The sequence below is a fragment of the Pseudochaenichthys georgianus genome, chromosome 13, assembly GCF_902827115.2.
Source record: "Pseudochaenichthys georgianus chromosome 13, fPseGeo1.2, whole genome shotgun sequence".
Taxonomy (NCBI): Eukaryota; Metazoa; Chordata; class Actinopteri; order Perciformes; family Channichthyidae; genus Pseudochaenichthys; species Pseudochaenichthys georgianus.
The window spans coordinates 9,408,713-9,427,938 of NC_047515.1; the positions used below are offsets into that span (position 1 = coordinate 9,408,713).

General features: G+C 40.0%; 1 protein-coding gene across 1 annotated transcript in view; it reads right to left on the reverse strand.

Moving 5' to 3' along the window:
• LOC117457654 (ATP-binding cassette sub-family G member 4-like) overlaps positions 1 to 13,532 on the reverse strand; it is a 53,069-nt gene extending 39,537 nt beyond the window's left edge. The window contains exon 1 of the mRNA XM_034097842.1: positions 13,289 to 13,532. Coding sequence (XP_033953733.1) covers positions 13,289 to 13,532 — 244 coding nt within the window. The remainder of the gene's footprint in view (positions 1 to 13,288) is intronic.
• Between the last annotated feature and the right edge of the window lie 5,694 nt (positions 13,533 to 19,226).

Here is a 19,226-nt window from a genome sequence, read left to right on the forward strand (position 1 = left end):
ACGGGCTGTGGGCGTGTTTGTGTTGTTTACTAACAAGACTATCATGGCGGCAGCGGAGCTCTAGTCTAGTTTCTCCACCTGGAGATATTCTCACTATTTCACTTTTGTCGAGCACAAAGAAAAGAACGTTTTAGTTAAATATAAGTTGTGTCCTGGCGGGTCAAAGAGCCTATCTACTGCCCAAACCAGTCATTCAAATCTCTTAAAACATCTGCAAAAACAACATGCTGGGACGAAGCTAGTAGCTAAGACCACAGAGACTCAGCCGACGCCACTCCACCTGCACCTAAGCAACAGCGGCTGGATTTTAACCAAGGGACTGCTAGCCAGGGAAAAGTCGATAAAGCCATTGCACGGTATGTTGTAGAACACATGCAGGCTATTGCTACAGTGAAGTCATCCGCTTTCAGGGAGATAGTTAGCATAATAGCATGTCCGGGCGGCACACGGCATATGGGACGGAAAACTTTTTCCAACTACCTGGAGAAAAAATATACAAAAATGTAAAGCCAGCTAATATCGATGCAATCCAGATTGCATATAATGCATGTCAAGTTGATCAACAGATTGTATTATTCTCCAATGCCATAACAGTACTGAAATGAAGGCTATAAGGGCATTAATATAATGGGAGCCCTTTTTTAAGTAACTAAAACGTTACTTTTCACAGTAACGCATTACTTTTTGGTGTAAGTAATCAGTAAAGTAACTGAGTTACTTTTGAAATGAAGTAACTAGTAATGGTAACTAGTTACTGGTTTTCAGTAACTAGCACAACACTGTTCGGGATACAAGTTGTTAAGTTGATTACTCCAAAAATGAAGTTGTTCCAACTTGTTTTACCGTATGACTTAAAAGGAATTTTAAGTTGAATGTACTTAATTACCAGCATTGTGAACACACGTTTTTAAGTTGACAAACATTTATAAATTAAGTTGCTCCAAATATATTGTATTCAATAGTTTTTTTTCTTAGCTTTTTCATGTTTTTGCCTTTTAAAGAAAGAAATTAATTGATTCCACAACAAAGATATTAGGCAATTCACTTTTTATTTTGAACTGCTGTTGTTTATTTCAACACATGATGTTTCAATCAGGAGAGAATTAATTTTGTTTGAACATATATTGACACATGCCATATGATAAGGTGCATGAACACCTGAAATCAGAGCTGACTGCAGGAGAGAGGAGAACCATTTTGGCTGCAGCTCGTTGATTGGCTGCTGGAGAATGAGGTGAAATGTAATAGGTTAAAGAGAACGCCTGTGATGAGCTGATTATATGCAGCTGCGGAGTGAATGTATACACCCAGTCTTCCTGAAAGAACTTGCGCTGAGCTTCATTTCAATCTTGAAAAAAAAGATAAATAACACAAATTTAAATTGCCCCACAAATAATAAATAAACATGGAGGCGTGTGGTGCAGTGGGTTGTGAGATGGTATTGGGATCAGGGGGTCACAGGTTCAAACCCCACTACAGTCAGCATGTCGTTGTGTCCCTGGGCAAGACACTTCACCCCAAATTGCTCCTGTGGGGATTGCCCTCAGTATTGAGTATGTAAGTCGCTTTGGATAAAAGCGTCTAACAAGTGACATATAATGTAATGTAATGTAAACACATTAGCCATATTACCATGGGAAATGGGGACACAGCAAATACATGTTGCCATCACATCGAAGTTAGAGGCCTTTGCATATTTAAAACCAGAGCCAAATATCTAAAATCTGTAAAGTTTTTGTAGAACTACAGAAACAAACTCTCAATGGCCACCAATCTGCAGATCTCACACATCCATTTTACAAAAGATGTAACAAAGATGTTTACACTGCCGACAGTCATTATTTAAAACAGTATGCACACATTTAACGCAGAATGCTCATTCATATGTTTCCTTCGACCACGATGGTTGCCATCATATGGTCAGATCCTGGGAGGACCGGTCACTGATGAAGGCGATATTCATGTCCTTTCGAAGCACATTAAATAATAGGTTAGCGCATCAGAGATAATGAATTAGGTAATTGCATTCTTTTTAAACTGTCACTCTTAGCGAATTCAGAGCCATTATTACCAGCTGCTAAAGCAACGCTGGTATTGTTTTCCCCTATTGAGTCTGCATGTGTGTGTCATCATGGCAATGTGGTCCTGAAGACACACAGAAGTGCTTTTGAGTACTTTGGCTAGTGTTTAAATGCATGTGGACAGATTTTGTCAATCACAACCGTGGAAGTTTTAGTTTATCTTCTCATCTTTTTTGCAGGTTCCATACAATATGTGAACTGGTTAAGAGAAGAGCAGAAGCCGCTTTTCAAATGTTACACAATCCTTTTCCCATGCCACTGTCAACACCTATCCATGCTGAACGTTGCTAAGATATTATTGATTGGGGTGTGGCCAAAAGTGCAATATGCTTCGAAATGTAACTGACAGAGAGCAGTGCTTTTGTCCTGTGTTTTTTTCCTCACCTTAAAATGTCCTTTGTATATTTCTATTTGTCTTAACTGTCGGAACTTGTCCAGGCATGTTAAGTGGGAGTGGACTTGAAATCCTTAACTCAAGGTGTAGAACAATTAAGTTATCAAGCCAATTGCATTATTTACTACAACTTGAATTTTGTTTTAAGTCACTTAACGCAGAAATCAGAGTTCAAATTACAGACAATATTAAGTTGATTTAATTACCAACATTATTACGTCAACACAACTTATAAATTAATGTTTGCAACTTAAAATGTTTATCTAAATCAATTAACTCACATTTTTATCTTGCAACCATGCATTTAATTAAGTGGAGGTGAAAGGGCGCCTGAATTCGTTTTTAGAGTGTAGAACAATCTCACACCCAAAGACACAGCATTTTCCACTTTTAAACACATGGTTGACGCTGTAACTAACCTAAGTTAGGTCCGTTACGTACAGTACTTCACAATAATTCGGTACGTAAATGTGCAACGTACATAACAACAAGTTGACACTTTGTCACCTCTGTCCGGTTCTGTATCTGAATTTAGACACAGATTTATTTTCCAATGCTGTTAGCTAACATCAGTGAGGGCACAGCAGCCGTGATAGCTAGCTAGTTTGTGGAACCAAACCATTACAAGGACATTCAAGCGTCTTTGAGCATTAGGAAAAGCGCTATAAAAATCAAATGTATTATTATCATTATTATTACTGTAGTGGCATCCAAGGTTTCCTTTTGCCACTATAGAGCGGGTTGACGACACGCAATCCAAAGCAATAAGCAGCCGAAGGTTTTCAGTCAAAAAAATGTAATTTATTAACAAAAAAGTATTGACTTAAATAGTCTCAAAATAACAAATCTAAATCAATATTTCGGCGATATACTTTCTTATATAAACTATACTTTGCAGTCCAATTTGCAACACTAATTTCTGTTTACAATTTGCGGTCGAAAAAACTGTTCCGCTCCCCGTCTCATCAGGTCTCAGAGCCATGGGCGTAGGAAGCATCCTGAATGTGAAGGGGACATTTTTAACGGGGGGTGTGGGGTCCTCCCCCCAAAAAAAAAATAGATTTCCTGTATTCTGGTGCATTTTAACAGGTGGTTTGATACTTTTATGTGGCTATACTAGCATGAGGAAAATGATGGGTACATTTTGTAATTTCATCCAGTAGTAAAGAAAGGAAACATATTTGATTATTAATTCAGAGCCGTCTTTGAATGAATGAAAAGCAGTTTAAATGCCCATTTTTTGTACATTTATATACAACAATAAATATTTGTGAGTGCATTGAGAGATATTGTTGTGGAGAGTCATTTATATATAAAACACAAAATACATTTGTGAATCCTTCTGTGAGCATTTATTAATATTGGGACTGATCTGACTCCATACAGATGTTAAGTTCACCTAGGAATGGTATCATCGACTTCAATGTTGAAATAAATGTTGCTCTTCTGTCTATATTGGCCATATGATGCCCCTTGACTGAAATATCCCCACTGATTTCCTTAACATTCTGGGATGAGAGTCCACATCACAATTTACCGTCAAACTGTCATTTCCCTTTCATCACTCACCTCAGCAACGGACCTCTCTCCACTGTCCCTGTGTTTTGCCTCTGACTCACTCTCAAGCGCTTAGATGTCAAGAGAGTGATCACTATTTATTGAGCAGTAAACTCTTTCACATTGAATCATAACAAGTCATACTGAATGTAAATACAACTGACTCTAAAGTAAGTCCCAGTCTGTGACATTGGACATTTTGAAGACTCAAAGTCCCAAGCAGTAGGTAGAATATTAGCTAGTCTATATAATGTGCACAGAAAATAAATAGTTAACTGAATGGGATGGAAATTGCCTATAAGCACTCAGTAAAACATAAACACACACAAACAGCTTCTGAATGATAAGAAGTATGTTGCATTAAAACATAATGCACATTACCATTTTGAGAGAGAGTACCGAAGTTAAAGAACTCAGAAAATAATCTCTTATCGAACTGAGGCTCCAGTAAAACACACTGACTGCGTTGCTACATGGACATCATGGTGTTTACATGAGCACAGAGAGATCGGGTTATTCATGTTCCCTGTGTACATGATAAATACTAGTAACCTGGCATTTCGATGACTTTTCTTATCTAAACTATTCAGTATTTGTATCTCTCTATCATGACATAAAGACGAAACTCCTCTCCAGAAGTGAGACGCCGCCGCCGCCGCCATCACTGTTAACTGATTAACTGCTACCAGCTGAGGACTTACTTTCCTCTTCTTTGAAACAAATGTTCTTATGTCCATGTTGTCTGGAGGAGAAAACATATCAAACCAAGAGATCGTCAGCTTTGATTTTCGATGTATTAACAATGTTTGAACATTTGGTGTGTGTGCCTTACCTCCGCTACCGGCATCGCTTCATACAACAGATCTGAGCTGTCCAACTATGACAACACTCCTTGAACATGCGCGCGCTATGTGAGAATCTGCCTTGGTACAAAGTAGCAGTGAAAACATGGTATGGAGTTTCATTGATTTGGGCATTCTCTCAATAAGCAAGTGGAATGGATTTGATAGTGAAGCACTGACGCAGCGCTCTACAAAGTGCGGCGAGTGGTGCAGCATCTGATATTTAAGAAGTGTGTTACATTTGAAAAAGGCAGAAAGTCTTGTTGCAATTTCCAGATATTAAAAGAGGTCCATTGAGTTCCTCTGGTAATTATCAAATAGTAGCAGTTAAGTGAATACTGTTCAAACAATACCTATGTTTGTGTTTTATATTGATTTATCTGTTTCATCCTTTCATAAATGTGAGGACTAAAATGGCGGTAGACCAAGAGCTGTTAAGGGTTTTATTGCTGTGGGGGAGCTGGAACAAGACCCCACTGTGGTCTCTGGAATGTGATGGGGGGATGTGTGGAGGCTGCAGAGGCTGCAGAAATAGGAGACAGTGAGGGTCAGAGGTGTTTGTTTGAGATGACTGGAAAAGACGACCAGTTGTCCTTAAACTCCACCCCTTCCTGTATCATTGGTATGAAAGCCTATCCAGCTTTCTGTTCTGTCTCTCTCTCCTCGCGCCGCTTGGACTGGAACGTCGTGGCGGCCTGTGGGCAGGGGCCAGGGGTGGGCCCACTTCTGACATTATACATATGATATGATATGGTGTTGTATGGTAATGTATTTGATTGTATTGCATTGTATATTACCATTAAAGTGGATTATTGTTTAACGGTTAATTGTATGCTCTGGATTTCCTTCATGTAAGATAACAGCTTGTTTAGGGACGCGCGGAGATTTGGAAATGCGGACTAATTATCCATTCAAATCTCCTAACAAATGGTGATCTCGACGTGCCATATAAACAGAGCTGTGGAAGGATTCTGACGGCCAGACTGGGTCGGGAACAAACACTTTTAGACACCTCAGACAATCGCAGAGCCCTGCAGATACAAATAAGGTAAACAAAACTGTAGGATTGTCTGTAGGCATTTCACAGTGTTTTTGAAGTTTAAATGGAATATACAATGCATGTTTTTACTATGTTAGGAAAGTTATATAAAACACGTGAACATTGATCGCAAGGTACACGGAGAGTCCTGCGTGACGAGATAGGAAGCGGTTTGGCGTGGATTTTAGGTAGTTTATTCCTAAGTGGCGTGGAAACGGTGCAGTTCGTGGGCTGTGAGGTGAAATTCCTGCACGACGAAACCTGGAAATTCGATTTTTCAGATCGAATCGCCGTTTAAAACTGAGGTTCAAATAGCAGACTGGGGGCCATAAGCTGAAGTGCCAGCGTTTGCTATTTGTTCAAGTAATTTGAAAGGCTGACGTAAACATAACGTTGATCGCAAGGTAGACAGAGAGTCCTGCGTGACGACATATGAAGCACGTTATCAAGCTAGACAAACTGTACGGGGAATAAATCTGTGTGATTTTTACCTGAATAACCTGTGTGGGCAATTGTCTGTGGTAATCAGACATTCGCTCAGAAGAGTGAAGCTCATTTGTGCTCTGCTGCTGCCATCTAGTGGCTGAAAGGGGGGGAAGCACGTTAATTAAGTCAGATAAATAAAAGCGAAGTCAATATATTGCGTCAGAATAGTAAAGACGATTCTGAAATTCCAGGGAGTTATCGGGAGCAATGGGAACAGATTAAGAGATTGATTTTAAGTGGAATCAAACAGGGGGATAAAGAAAAGGCTTGTATATTTAAATAAATAAGCTGTCTGTAGGTTGTCATTGTTGATTAGTAAAGACCGTGTTTTATGTTGGTAAATGTAATGGTACAAAAGACAGGGGTGCTTATGCCCGCTTCGGTTTTCAATGTCCGCCATCACGTTAAAACAGAGGATTGGTGGCATTTTCAGTTCATTGCTTGCTTCCACACGCCTTCCCCCTCCTTGTCTCTTTCACGACTATAGTTAATGCATTAGAACGATTGTCAATTTGCCGTGTTTCTAGAAATCGGACTCGCTGTTCCGGAACGGCCTTTCAAAATAAAAGCCAAAGGCCGCTGTTCGCCAGAGATGCCTTCACAATAAAACAGTAATTTGCTTAACAATATATTTAACTTATATTACGTCCTTAAATATTGATTTTAATTCATTACAGATCTAACCTGCTTGTAACACAACTTAGATAAACAATTTCAAGTGGTTAAAGGGGGTTTCTGTCTGGCTCATTTGATTTAGAACTGAAGTAAGGGAGAATAGTGTTTTATGAGTCATTCCTCATGGTTTCTAAAGATAAATCATCAGTTTGTCTGGACTTTGATATAGAGATAGGATCATGGTGGAGAAGGAAGACCTTTTTTGGTTTCAAATTAAAGAAGATTTTAAAGATGAAGTAAGCAGGACTTCAACTGGCCAAAAGAGATTTTAAAGTTTAATATTCTTGGTTAGCAAACAAGACATCTGATTATTATGTCACACATCATAATCTTGTTATAGAAACTAGCTTAAAATATTGGAGAAAATATGTGGATGTTCTTTCGTAGTGTGTGGAATATGTGATGCTGGAAACATGTACGTTTTTCAATGTATAGGAGCAAATGGTTTCCTGAAAGAGTTATGTTGGGTAAATATGTAGCAATGGATGAAACAATTTTTAGAGTGAGTTTTGGTGATATCATTAGTAGACATAAATGATGTTGTTTAGATGGCATTTAACAATTAAGACAGATAGTATGATTAGAAAGAGTCAGAGTGGAAAGGGTTGGATTTATTTAACCTCAGTGTGCTAGATTTTTTTATAGGTAATGCGTCCCGAGACCTGGACTCCCCCTCTGAGTTAGAAAAGGCTACGATCCCGACCCTCCAAGCAGACAAAAGACCTAACCCAACAGGAGACTCCTCCTTCTCCATCGAACAGACAGAGAACCAGAGCTGAAACAACAACAACAAGACTGCAGCCAGAACTATCTCCACCTGTGGCATCCAGAACCAAACAGCATGCTGACAGGCAGAGATCTACGCTCATCAGTCCCTCAGACGGGACCATGAAGTTCCAAGCTGAGCCACGACATTTGGCACAAGAGCAAAAGTGTGGGACATGAGAGCAGAATCCGCCCTCCATAAAAACAGCAGGGAGACTGTAAAGGAGGAGATGAAATGCAAAGCAGTGCAGGAACATTGGCATGATGGCGGATGCAGATGTAACTGGGCCAATGGCTGCCTAAGTTACAGCTGATGGACTGAAGAGAACACAGAATCAGAGGAGTTGGCATGGTCGATTAGAAGTGAGGAGGCCGGGGTCACGGCTTGAGAAAACCAGAGGAGGAGAAAAGGAGAACGGGAATGAGTGAGTTTACACATAAACACACTTATTCACAAAACGCACATTTAAAGCATAAATACGTAAAGAAATTAAATATAGCAGTAAACTATTAGAGTAAAATGAGAACACACTGAGGGTTACAGAGTACAACCATATTCTTCAATCTTTTCATCATGTTAACAAAATATTCTTTGACATTTTTTATTCACGTGTGAATAAATTAGTGGGATAGTTTTAGGAACCACTCTATAAGACAAATCTGTATCTGTATGGATAATGTTAAAGGGAGGGCTGGTGCCAAGCCAGATATAGTATTCCAATCTAAATAATTGATTTCACCATTGTAGCATAATTATTACCATAGGAAATATGAAATGACTTCTGTTTTAAATCCTTGATAAAGGAGGGAGTAATTGTTGCATGTTCGGACATCCAAGGTTCCACACACTGCTAAAGAGTTTAACATTGATTTTTAGGTGGACCAAAATTGAAGACGTGTGGTTGTTATACCATTGTTATCGTGAACAAAAGATAAATATAAATAAGTGAAGATAAGAAGATGTATGGACCATAAATTAGTCAATTGGTAAATAAAAATAGCGGAAAAGAGGAGAACTATTAAAGTGAAGTGGAAAATCAGTCTAAAACACACTGATAGGAAAAGGGGGGGGCATGAAGGAAGTATGCACTGGACTTTTTATTCGTGTGTGAATTTGGTAGTGTTTTAATTTGTTACAGTATTGATCAGTTCAAAGGGAGAGTTTTAGTAACAGCTCTATAAGATCAGATAAATATTTATTTATATAGGTCATGTTGAAGGGAAAGCTGGTTCTAAACAAAATATAGTATTTCAATTTGAGGTACTGGTTTCATGTTCAGACACCCAGAGTTCCACGCACTGTTAAAGAGGGTAACATTGTTCTTTAAGTGCACCAGAATTGAGGATAAATTGATAGAATGAGTTATGGAATACATAGCAGATCTTTACAGATCCTAGTAATGTTTTGACACAAGATAGTGATGTACACATGTTTCTGAAATAGATCTATTAGTCATTTTAATACTAATTAGGTGTAAATGAATTGCAGTAATAGTAATAGTACAATAAGGAAGTGACATTTTTTTTGGCTAGACACTTTTCAGGGAATGTGGGAAACAGCAAGGAGGGGTTGGAGATATCTTGAACATTATAGTTGTAATTGTGAATTAATAAATGATGGCGCTCCATATATAAAGATTTTTATAGACGAAGGATGCTGGCCTGTGCTGGAAGACGGAGTCTCTGCAGAGCACGACACATGGCCAAAAAGACTGAGACCAACTGACCGACAGGGTAACTTGGGAAGGCACTGTCAATGACTGACTCTGCGGTGAACCTGACCAAACCTGACTTTACAACCTGACAGTGTGAGTGTGAGTGAGTGTATGTCTGCACCTGATCAGTGCAACTGCATGATTTAAAACGATGACTAATCAAGCATGTTTTGGACTAACATATTATTTTTGTGTGATAATAATGTGTGAAATGAGAGGTTTCCTAACATTGCACAAAAGGGGAAACCGTATCTAATCTGCTTGATGATGTTTCACTCCCACAGGAGGTGGCCGTTTGCAGAATGTGAAACTCAAACTAAAACATGAAGATTCTGTTTCTTTTAGGACTGAAAGATGGAGAGAAACACTTCATTTCACTGAAGTGTTTACTGGGGAAATGATGGATGTACATTTGGGAAAAATGTTTGGTATTGTCTTATAATCCATTATGACCTGAAGGTTTTCTTTTCCATACAGGTTTTTGTTTACACATGAGATAAATGTGTAAAAAAGGGGGAGTGTAAACTTTACAATGTACATTTTTCATTTAGGGACTGAAAGGAACCTGCTGCCCCAACTCGGATGTTCAATCTGACCATTGATTGACAGTTTTAGAATTGACCTGCTCCATATTTGGGGATAACACACTGTTTGATGAATGTTGACATGTCTCTAATATTGATTGAGTTATAGCAGGTAACACAGATAAAGAATCAGTGGCCAAGGGGCTACCAGAGAGATGTAAGTCCAGAATGAAATACTGAAGAAGCTGACCTGTGAGTAATGTGTCAACTAATGTTTCAACAGGTATTAAAGTAACTAAGGTTTGAAATGTAGAAAGAACATATTTACAGTTAAAGTTAAAACATAGTAATGTAATGAGATAGAATGTAATTTGGACAACATCATGTAACTAGCCTGGTAAAGAAGTAAAAGCCATAGACTTTATTGTTGAGGTCATTATGGGGATATACATTTAATCTAAATACATAATAGAAAGACATTTGATGACAGTTTGTTGGAATTCTGTATTCATTTTTTCAGCGGGAAAATATCTAAGCACTGACGGGTAGAAGCAGTATCACCAGGAAGCCATTCACTTTGTTAGTATTGTGATTTTGGTTGTTTTTGAATCCATAACATTAGTGTGTTTCTTTACCAGAAACATTAGCAGTTCAAATCATATTTTTAGATTTTTAATGGGATCTCAGGGATTTCATTTAAAAATAAATACAGATGCTTGTCAGAAATTCAGAGCTATTGAAATATGTTATTTAGTTTACCTAAAGATGTTGGGGTTCTTATTTAGTGGGCACAGTCCAAGTATTAAGATTCTGAAGCTGCACAATTAATTTAGAAAACCTGTGCACAGACGTCTGTTGTTTTAAGACACCCCACCAACAGGCTCCAAGTGGCCACGCACTGGTGGGTCAAACAGCCGAGGGCCCCAGAGCCCGGAGCGTAGGCTTGAGGGATTTGTATCAGATTTCTCCACACAGGTTGTGGATGCCAAAAGGGGGACCCGAGACGCAGGAGGCTGACTGTCAACCCCAGGCTCTCCGGCCCCGACCGAGTGACCCAGAGGACATCCAATGACGTCCGCCTACAAGGAAAGGGGGACAACTGGTACCACTAGAGCCAGTGTACGGTCGGGAAAACACCTGCGAGGACCCAGGACGGATCTGGCTCTCGTCATGGAGGTCGACTCGGATGCTGTCATCAGCGGACTGGAGGAGAAGGACCTCGAGGACATCCATCCAGCAGTCGTCCCAGGAGGCATCATCATCGGACCGGGGAAGGACGTCGAGGACATCCAGGCAGCAGACGACTTGGAAGCGGCTGGCAGTGGGCTGGGGGACTTGTCGAGGCAGCAGAGGAGTCTACTTCTCTCTGATCAGTTATACCCGTGAAGGGAAAGCCGCATCTCCCCCTCCCTATCAGCTGTCGTGTGGGCTATTCCTTTGGGGGGGGGGGGGCGGGCAGGCGGGCTGATGATTCACCACCAGGAGAACGTTTCTTAGCTCTCAGCTGCCCCCTCATGGTTCCTTCACTGCCATGGGAAGTGATGTTCGGTTCCTTCACGATTTCAAATACTTTGGATCTCAGTTTCTGATGATATTGGAGAGGAATGACAATAATTATGTTTCAAGTGCCTTGTGTAAGTTGCACTCTTTTAGGAGAGTGCAAAAGGGGGATTGCAGCATCTGATATTTAAGAAGTGTGTTACATTTGAAAAAGGCAGAAAGTCTTGTTGCAATTTCCAGATATTAAAAGAGGTCCATTGAGTTCCTCTGGTAATTATCAAATAGTAGCAGTTAAGTGAATACTGTTCAAACAATACCTATGTTTGTGTTTTATATTGATTTATCTGTTTCATCCTTTCATAAATGTGAGGACTAAAATGGCGGTAGATCAAGAGCTGTTAAGGGTTTTATTGCTGTGGGGGAGCTGGAACAAGACCCCACTGTGGTCTTTGGAATGTGATGGGGGGATGTGTGGAGGCTGCAGAGGCTGCAGAAATAGGAGACAGTGAGAGTCAGAGGTGTTTGTTTGAGATGACTGGAAAAGACGACCAGTTGTCCTTAAACTCCACCCCTTCCTGTATCATTGGTATGAAAGCCTATCCAGCTTTCTGTTCTGTCTCTCTCTCCTCGCGCCACTTGGACTGGAACGTCGTGGCGGCCTGTGGGCAGGGGCCAGGGGTGGGCCCACTTCTGACATTATACATATGATATGATATGGTGTTGTATGGTAATGTATTTGATTGTATTGCATTGTATATTACCATTAAAGTGGATTATTGTTTAACGGTTAATTGTATGCTCTGGATTTCCTTCATGTAAGATAACAGCTTGTTTAGAAACGCGCGGAGATTTGGAAATGCGGACTAATTATCCATTCAAATCTCCTAACAGTGGATAGACCGATTCACGGACTTTCCGTAGAGTAAAAGTGGGGGGGTCTAAACGAATCATTTGAAAAAGTGGGGGGGACTTGTCCCACCCTCATATAATGGCTGCGACGCCCATGCTCAGAGCACCGCGGCTGTCCTCAATTACCTCACTTAAATAAACACCGGAAGGTACAAGGAAACAGATCATATTTACGATTTGAAATTAATAATCATTTCATCAAAAGATATTCACCATGGCAATATAAATCATTTTCCATCGTAAATTCATTTATCAAATTATGAAGCTAAATAATAACGTTGACTTCATTGTGGCTCTAACAATTACAGACAGATCAAATAATCCTATAAAATTAACAGCGGTGTCTATTTGACACTAGTATAGTGGTACTTATTTAAACAGTGAACAAAAACACATAATTGTATACATGAACAGGGCTTTATTTGTTGGAGTAACTGCACTTGAGCTTGTTGCGTGACTTCAAGATCATTGTGTGTGCAGTGTTTTACAATGAACTTTTTAACCGTTATGATTCCACCATCCAGGTACTCATAGTTCAATGCATTAGGACGCACTTATGCACTTGAACAACAAATGTAACAACAATAGTACACAATTTGAGACACAGGATGCGTTTCCAATTCACCGAGGACTTTATAACTATGCATCCTTTCTCTATTTATTCTAAGTCTGCTCCCATTATTATTATTACACAATTAGAGATTACCACCCACCTATTTTTGAGCATCACTATACAGACTGGTTTATATAGACTTGACTGGCACAAGCAGTGTGTGTGAAGACTGTACAGATGTGTGTTACCTCTCCTCTTCCAGCATGCTCCCTCCCGGATGGTGTAGGAAACGTTGTTGAACTCCAGGTCCACGGCTGAGCGTTTGGGTAGGTGGGAGAAACGCTGCGCTTCAGTGATCTGGTTCTCAACCTTCTTCAGGTGGGTCAGTATGGACACTTCCTGCTGCTGCTGAGGCTGGCCATCTCCATTACACACAATGGTTTCTTCCATGGGGATACTCAAAGAGTCAGGTTCCAATGCCTTGTTGTCCATGGTGGCTGTCTGAAGTAGAGTGAGAAGGTAAAATCAGAAAAAGTGAGTCATGCTTCATTATCTGCTGTCAAATGTTACACCTGAAACTAGGGATTTGGTGCATTGCTAGGATTTTAGGTCATTAGTCTTGATATTGTGGGTAGTCTGGACTGTAGATCAAAGTCAAAACATGTTTTATGTGCTTGAACTAAAACATAGAAATCTCTTTGATGTATGAGTAGATCCTACTCTATGAAACATTTACAAGTGTGTGAGTATACTTTAACTTTCAATAATGCATGGATTGATCATAACTCACAGTCATTCTCTTCCATTTGTATTTTTGTTTTGGTATAACTTAAACAAACATTTGAAGACAAGAGCGTAGAGACAATTTCAATTATGTACAACATCTAATGCAAAAGTGCTTCTTAAAAAAAATCGACAATGACAAATTCGTAAGCCCGCCAATTATTGTTATTACATATAATTGATTGATTAATAATTTGAAAGACAAAATTCTACATTTTATACCAAGGGTTAGGGTTAGGGTTAAAAATATCCACCCCATCGCTCCAAACATAAGCGCACGCTGATGCGCTCACACACGCACGGACATACACAACCACTCAGAAGCGCCACATGTATAGGATCAACAACAGCCTGACAACGGCACAGCAAACTAAGAAGAGGTTTAAACCTGTTTTCTTGATGTTTGTCTCTGGGGAATGGGCCGGTAGTAGGGATGGGAATTTGTATGTATATTCGAATATTCGAACCCCCGAAAAACCGTTAACCGGTTAACTGAAATGTACATATCTTATATAAAAAAAAAAATGGGGTAAAAAAAAAAATCTTTCAATAATCTTTGTAAATAAAGTATAGAAACAAAGTCGAATTAGTCAAATGTATTGAACTGGTGATCACAGTTTGACAGCTATAGTCATACAGCTTTCATGTGCGGAGGCGATTCACAATCAGCCCAGCTGTAGAGAAGACCCTCTCAGCTGGAACGGAGGTTGCGGGTATAGCAAGGTATAGCAAGGTATAGCATACATATAAGTTTAATTTGGCATAGTTTGCACTCTACACCGCACTCACTAACCTGGTCGAAATATTTCCACACATTACTCCTTTTTGACGCCATGTCTGTTGTGTAGGACTCTTCTTAGAGTGTAAATATTTACCGGACTATGACTGGTAAAATATGTTGAATACCGGCAAAACTAAATAAAAAATAAATAAAAAAATTAATAACTCATATTCGAATACCTGAATAATTTCGAATATTCGATTAATCGTTCCCATCCCTAGGCCTACATAGACCGGTTGCTATAATATAGCTTTTGATCTTGGCGTCGGGGGTCTCAATAGCGCCATAGAGTCCCCTATTGGTTGGGGCCCTTGGGGGAACTGTTGGACCACCGCCGGGCACAGCCAAATCCAGCCTCTCCTTCTGGCTGGCTAGAGAAGAAGGTTGCACAGCCACGGCCACGGATACAGCTTCACTTGTGGAGCTAGATGGCAAGGATGGTGGTGAGGCAGGTGAGCTATCGTTAGCCTCCGGCTCCGACTGCCGCTGCACGTCAACATTGCTAACATTAGCGCTCGATTTTGAGGACGATGTATGCAACTATCGACGCCACTGTACCATAGTCACATTTTATCAGATGATATGCACTATCTGATTAAAGCTATAGAGTGGTGCAGTGACGAGTCCTAAAACCCGGAAATTAGTTAGCATTTTACCACCAACGGTTCCCGGTTGAAAATAATATTTTAGCTACGTTAGCTAGCACAGGAATTGAAGAAAATACAGTTTTTTTTGTCCGTAAACCATCCTTTCTTGAACTTTAATGCTATACAATTGGTATATTTTTTAACAATATTTAACCGGATGAAGGATTTTAGTCAGAGCAACAAGCTGAGCTAGCTCGGTTATCCTGCTGTGATCTGATCAAGAATGGTTGTGATTGGTGGCTTGCTGTGCATGCAGAGCCTGCATGTCACTCACTCAAGTACCCCTGACATGAGAGCCGCGCAAGTTTTCCTTTTGTAGCAAGCAGCAAAACAATTGTAACATTACGTGTTTGAGTTCATTTGCCTACTTAATATCGCGCGCCCGGAAAAAATCTTTAAAAATCGCACATCCTGTGAGGTCAATATCGCGCATGCGCATAACGCGATTATCGTCACGACACGATATATCGTGCAGCCCTAATGCCAAGTATCTGGCTTAAACTACCATCACAGAGCAGCAAACTGAGTTTAAATGGATGTTTCGTTTTTGCACTTTTTTTCCTCCAGAGTGCCGTGGTTCATTGTTTATTAATGTGTTTCAGCGGCATTTACCGACCACTGCAGTGCTGCCCGCTGTTTGGCATCACAATGCTGTTATGAAAGTTTCTCTGCATAAAATGGGTGATGTTAGCATAGCAACCGAAGCTTGACTATCTTGACTACTTGTTGCTATCCTATTGTGGCATAAGCCGTTTTCTACAGGCACATTTTACCGGCGTATTCTTCATTATGATTCTACTTGTGATAGTCGGACATGGCAACCTGTGCAGACCATGTATTGATTCCATCCGATAGCTGCTACAATACAAAACAACACGTCTACCTGCTCTCCACAATGATCAATAACAGCGAACGGATGGTCAAAGTAAGGTACAAATAAACAGAATCACACGAAGCCTAGTTAGTGTTGCCTTTTTTTAATAAGTGTGTGGTTGCGTTATAGTCACTTTGGTCAGCGCTACTGCTTGTTACAACTTTAATTTGCCGTACTCGTCATAAACTGTTATTGCTCAGGTTGATCCCGCCCCTGCCCCTGCCCCCGCCTCCGACGTAAGCGTGATGTATGCGGTTCTTGCTTCTAGACCGAAACATTTTTGGTGCTTTTTTGGTGCTTGAAAAAACTGATTTTCAGGCTCTAGCTCCGAAACGGCCCTGAAACCGATACTCTGAAAGAATACGCCCATTGGCTACAAATCAATATATGATTGGTTGATCAAACTGTCAGTCCAAAGGTACGCTCTCATTCAGTGCAACGGCCAGGGCATTCGATCAAGGATGTAGAATACCTTGGTTGAAGGATATTCTACCCAGAGACCCAGAACAATATCTGATTGGTTGCTTTCTTTTCTAACACAAAACCACTGAAATGCGTAGTGCATGGTCCGAGAAGGACAAACAAATCAACATAACACTGTAATATTACAGATCAACAACACAGATACCATTCTCATTTATTAATTTTATATACATTTTATTTATATAATTACATCGATTTTTTTTTTGTGTTCCAGGATATTCTCTGAGTACCTTGAAGGCCCTGACAGTTCGCCACTGCGATAGACAGACAGATTACTTTATTGATCCCAATTTGGGAATGTTTTGCATTGCAGCAGCATAAAAAACACGGCAATGTTCTCAAAAGAGAAATTAAGACACAAGAAATAAACAGTCCAAAATATTGCTGAAATAGAAATAAAATAGCATTAAAAGTTACAAAATATATATATATATATATATATACGTGAATGTGGAAATACAATTTTCCAGTAACAAATATAATGCAGGATATTATTGTGCAAGAAATTGATTATTCAATATTAAATTGAATAGAAATGACAAAATGTACAGTGGGAGTTTAAGTCCAGTTATCAAGCGAAACTATGGAGCAGAGAGTTCTCTTCCAGCCAGAGGTGATTTATTGTACAGAGTTATTGCAGTGGGCAGGAATGTTTTCCTGTATCGGTCCTTAGGACAGCGGAGCTGCAGCAGTCTGTTGGAGAAGGAGCTCCGCTGCCTGTCCAGCTTCAGGTGGGGGGGGGGGTGGGTTATCCATAATGGCCAACAGCCTGTTCAGTGTCCTCCTCTCCACCACAGCTTCAAAGGGGTCCAGCTTGATGCCGATGACAGACCCAGCTTTCCTGATCAGTTTATTGATCCTGCTGGTGTCACCGGCTCTGATGCCCCCCCCCCAGCAGACCGCAGCAAAGAAGAGTGCACTGGCCACAACAGACTGGTAGAAGATCTCCAGCATCTTGCTGCACACGTCGAAGGATCTCAGCTTCCTCCGAAAATAAAGTCTGCTCATCCCCTTCATGTACACAGCGTCAGTGTTGATCCTCCAGTTCAGCCCGTTGTCTAAGTGCACTCCCAGGTATTTGTAATCCCAGCGATAGTTTGGATCCTCCTTGTAAACAGGTCTCTTAAGAAAGACATCCCAATCTCAATACCTGTTTTAATTAATTCGACAATAAGATAAATAAAATAAAGTTTTTGGGTTCTGGATTGTTGGTCGGACATTATCTACTATTTCAAATCCGAAAGATAAATCACCCAGTTCTCATTCCAGACTTTCCCCATGCAGACCATTGGTCAGGACCTTTTTGACATCACTTTGTAATGAGCTGGATAGCCCTAAGCGTCAAACTGACTTTCAAACCACGTGTTGTGAATTCAAACAAAACTGCTTGATTAGATTAAGAAAAACATTGGAGTTTGAGCTGGACAATAGTAAGAACCATCACTCCCCCGGCGTAACGGCACACCCGAAATCATTCCTTTAGGTGTCGAGAAAACGGAGAAAAGGCATTTTGCTGAAGCAAGTTCTAGCCAGTTTTTGGAACAGAAGGTGCTCACAGTATGATGGCAGCAGAGATAACATTCCCTAATTCCCTGTGTAGCACAAATTAAACAGCGGGTGTTCAGCTTTCCGTGACTGCGGCATTGTCCATGCTTTAGCTACGTTTCAGAACTTCATTCTAATAATTCAGAAATTATGTCATAAAAAAGTGGAAAAAACCTCTCTTACCAGTTTGTCATATATTTCTTTATACAACACCACATGTGTAATATTTTATCAACCCCTAAAAACAAGTAAATATTAGTATTTAAATATTGTGCTTGATCATGATTACTCACAGATTATTATTGTGATTAACGCGATTATATGTTTGAATCAATTGATAGCACTATTGACAATACGTGGACTTTTTCTTTGATTTGACAACATCCTCTAACTTCCAGAGCAGCAGTAGAGAGCATCTATTATTGCTGCTGATGGGTATATTGGATTAACTTGAAAGCCTGATCCTTCTGATACAGTGAATAAAGGATGCCTTGTGCATCGTTATGCCATAAGAAAAAAACATTCCTATTGGACAACCCGTGAATAAGGAAAGTCTAGATTAATTCATATTAGGAGATTATCTTTGAGGAAAATAATAACAATATTCGCATACCAACTATGTGTGCACTGTTTATATGGTCATTACCAACATAATTACTACACCACTTCTACAGTATCTGCAGTGCAAAATAATTACCTCATTATAACTTTTTCTGTGAATGTATTGGTTTCCAGTCTGTTTTAACCAGTGCAACAACTGCAGTATATAACAGATGAACTGATAAGTATAACTTTAAGAAGTTCTCCAAATCTAAAAGCTACTTATGTTTTCAGTGATCTTAACGATGTAGTAGAGTCAGAAGATTTGGTGGTACTTGTGTTGAACACCTCTACTCGGGATAGTTCATTATTACTACGGCTTCAGTGGAAATGTATTTACGTTTCCTGGGAAAAGATCGCTCAGGTATGATCAACGTCAGACAAAATATATTTCCATTGTACACCCCAGCCAGAGCTTTAAGGTCTGCTGACCAGCTGTTGCTGATAGTGCCCAAGACCAGGCTCAAAACCCG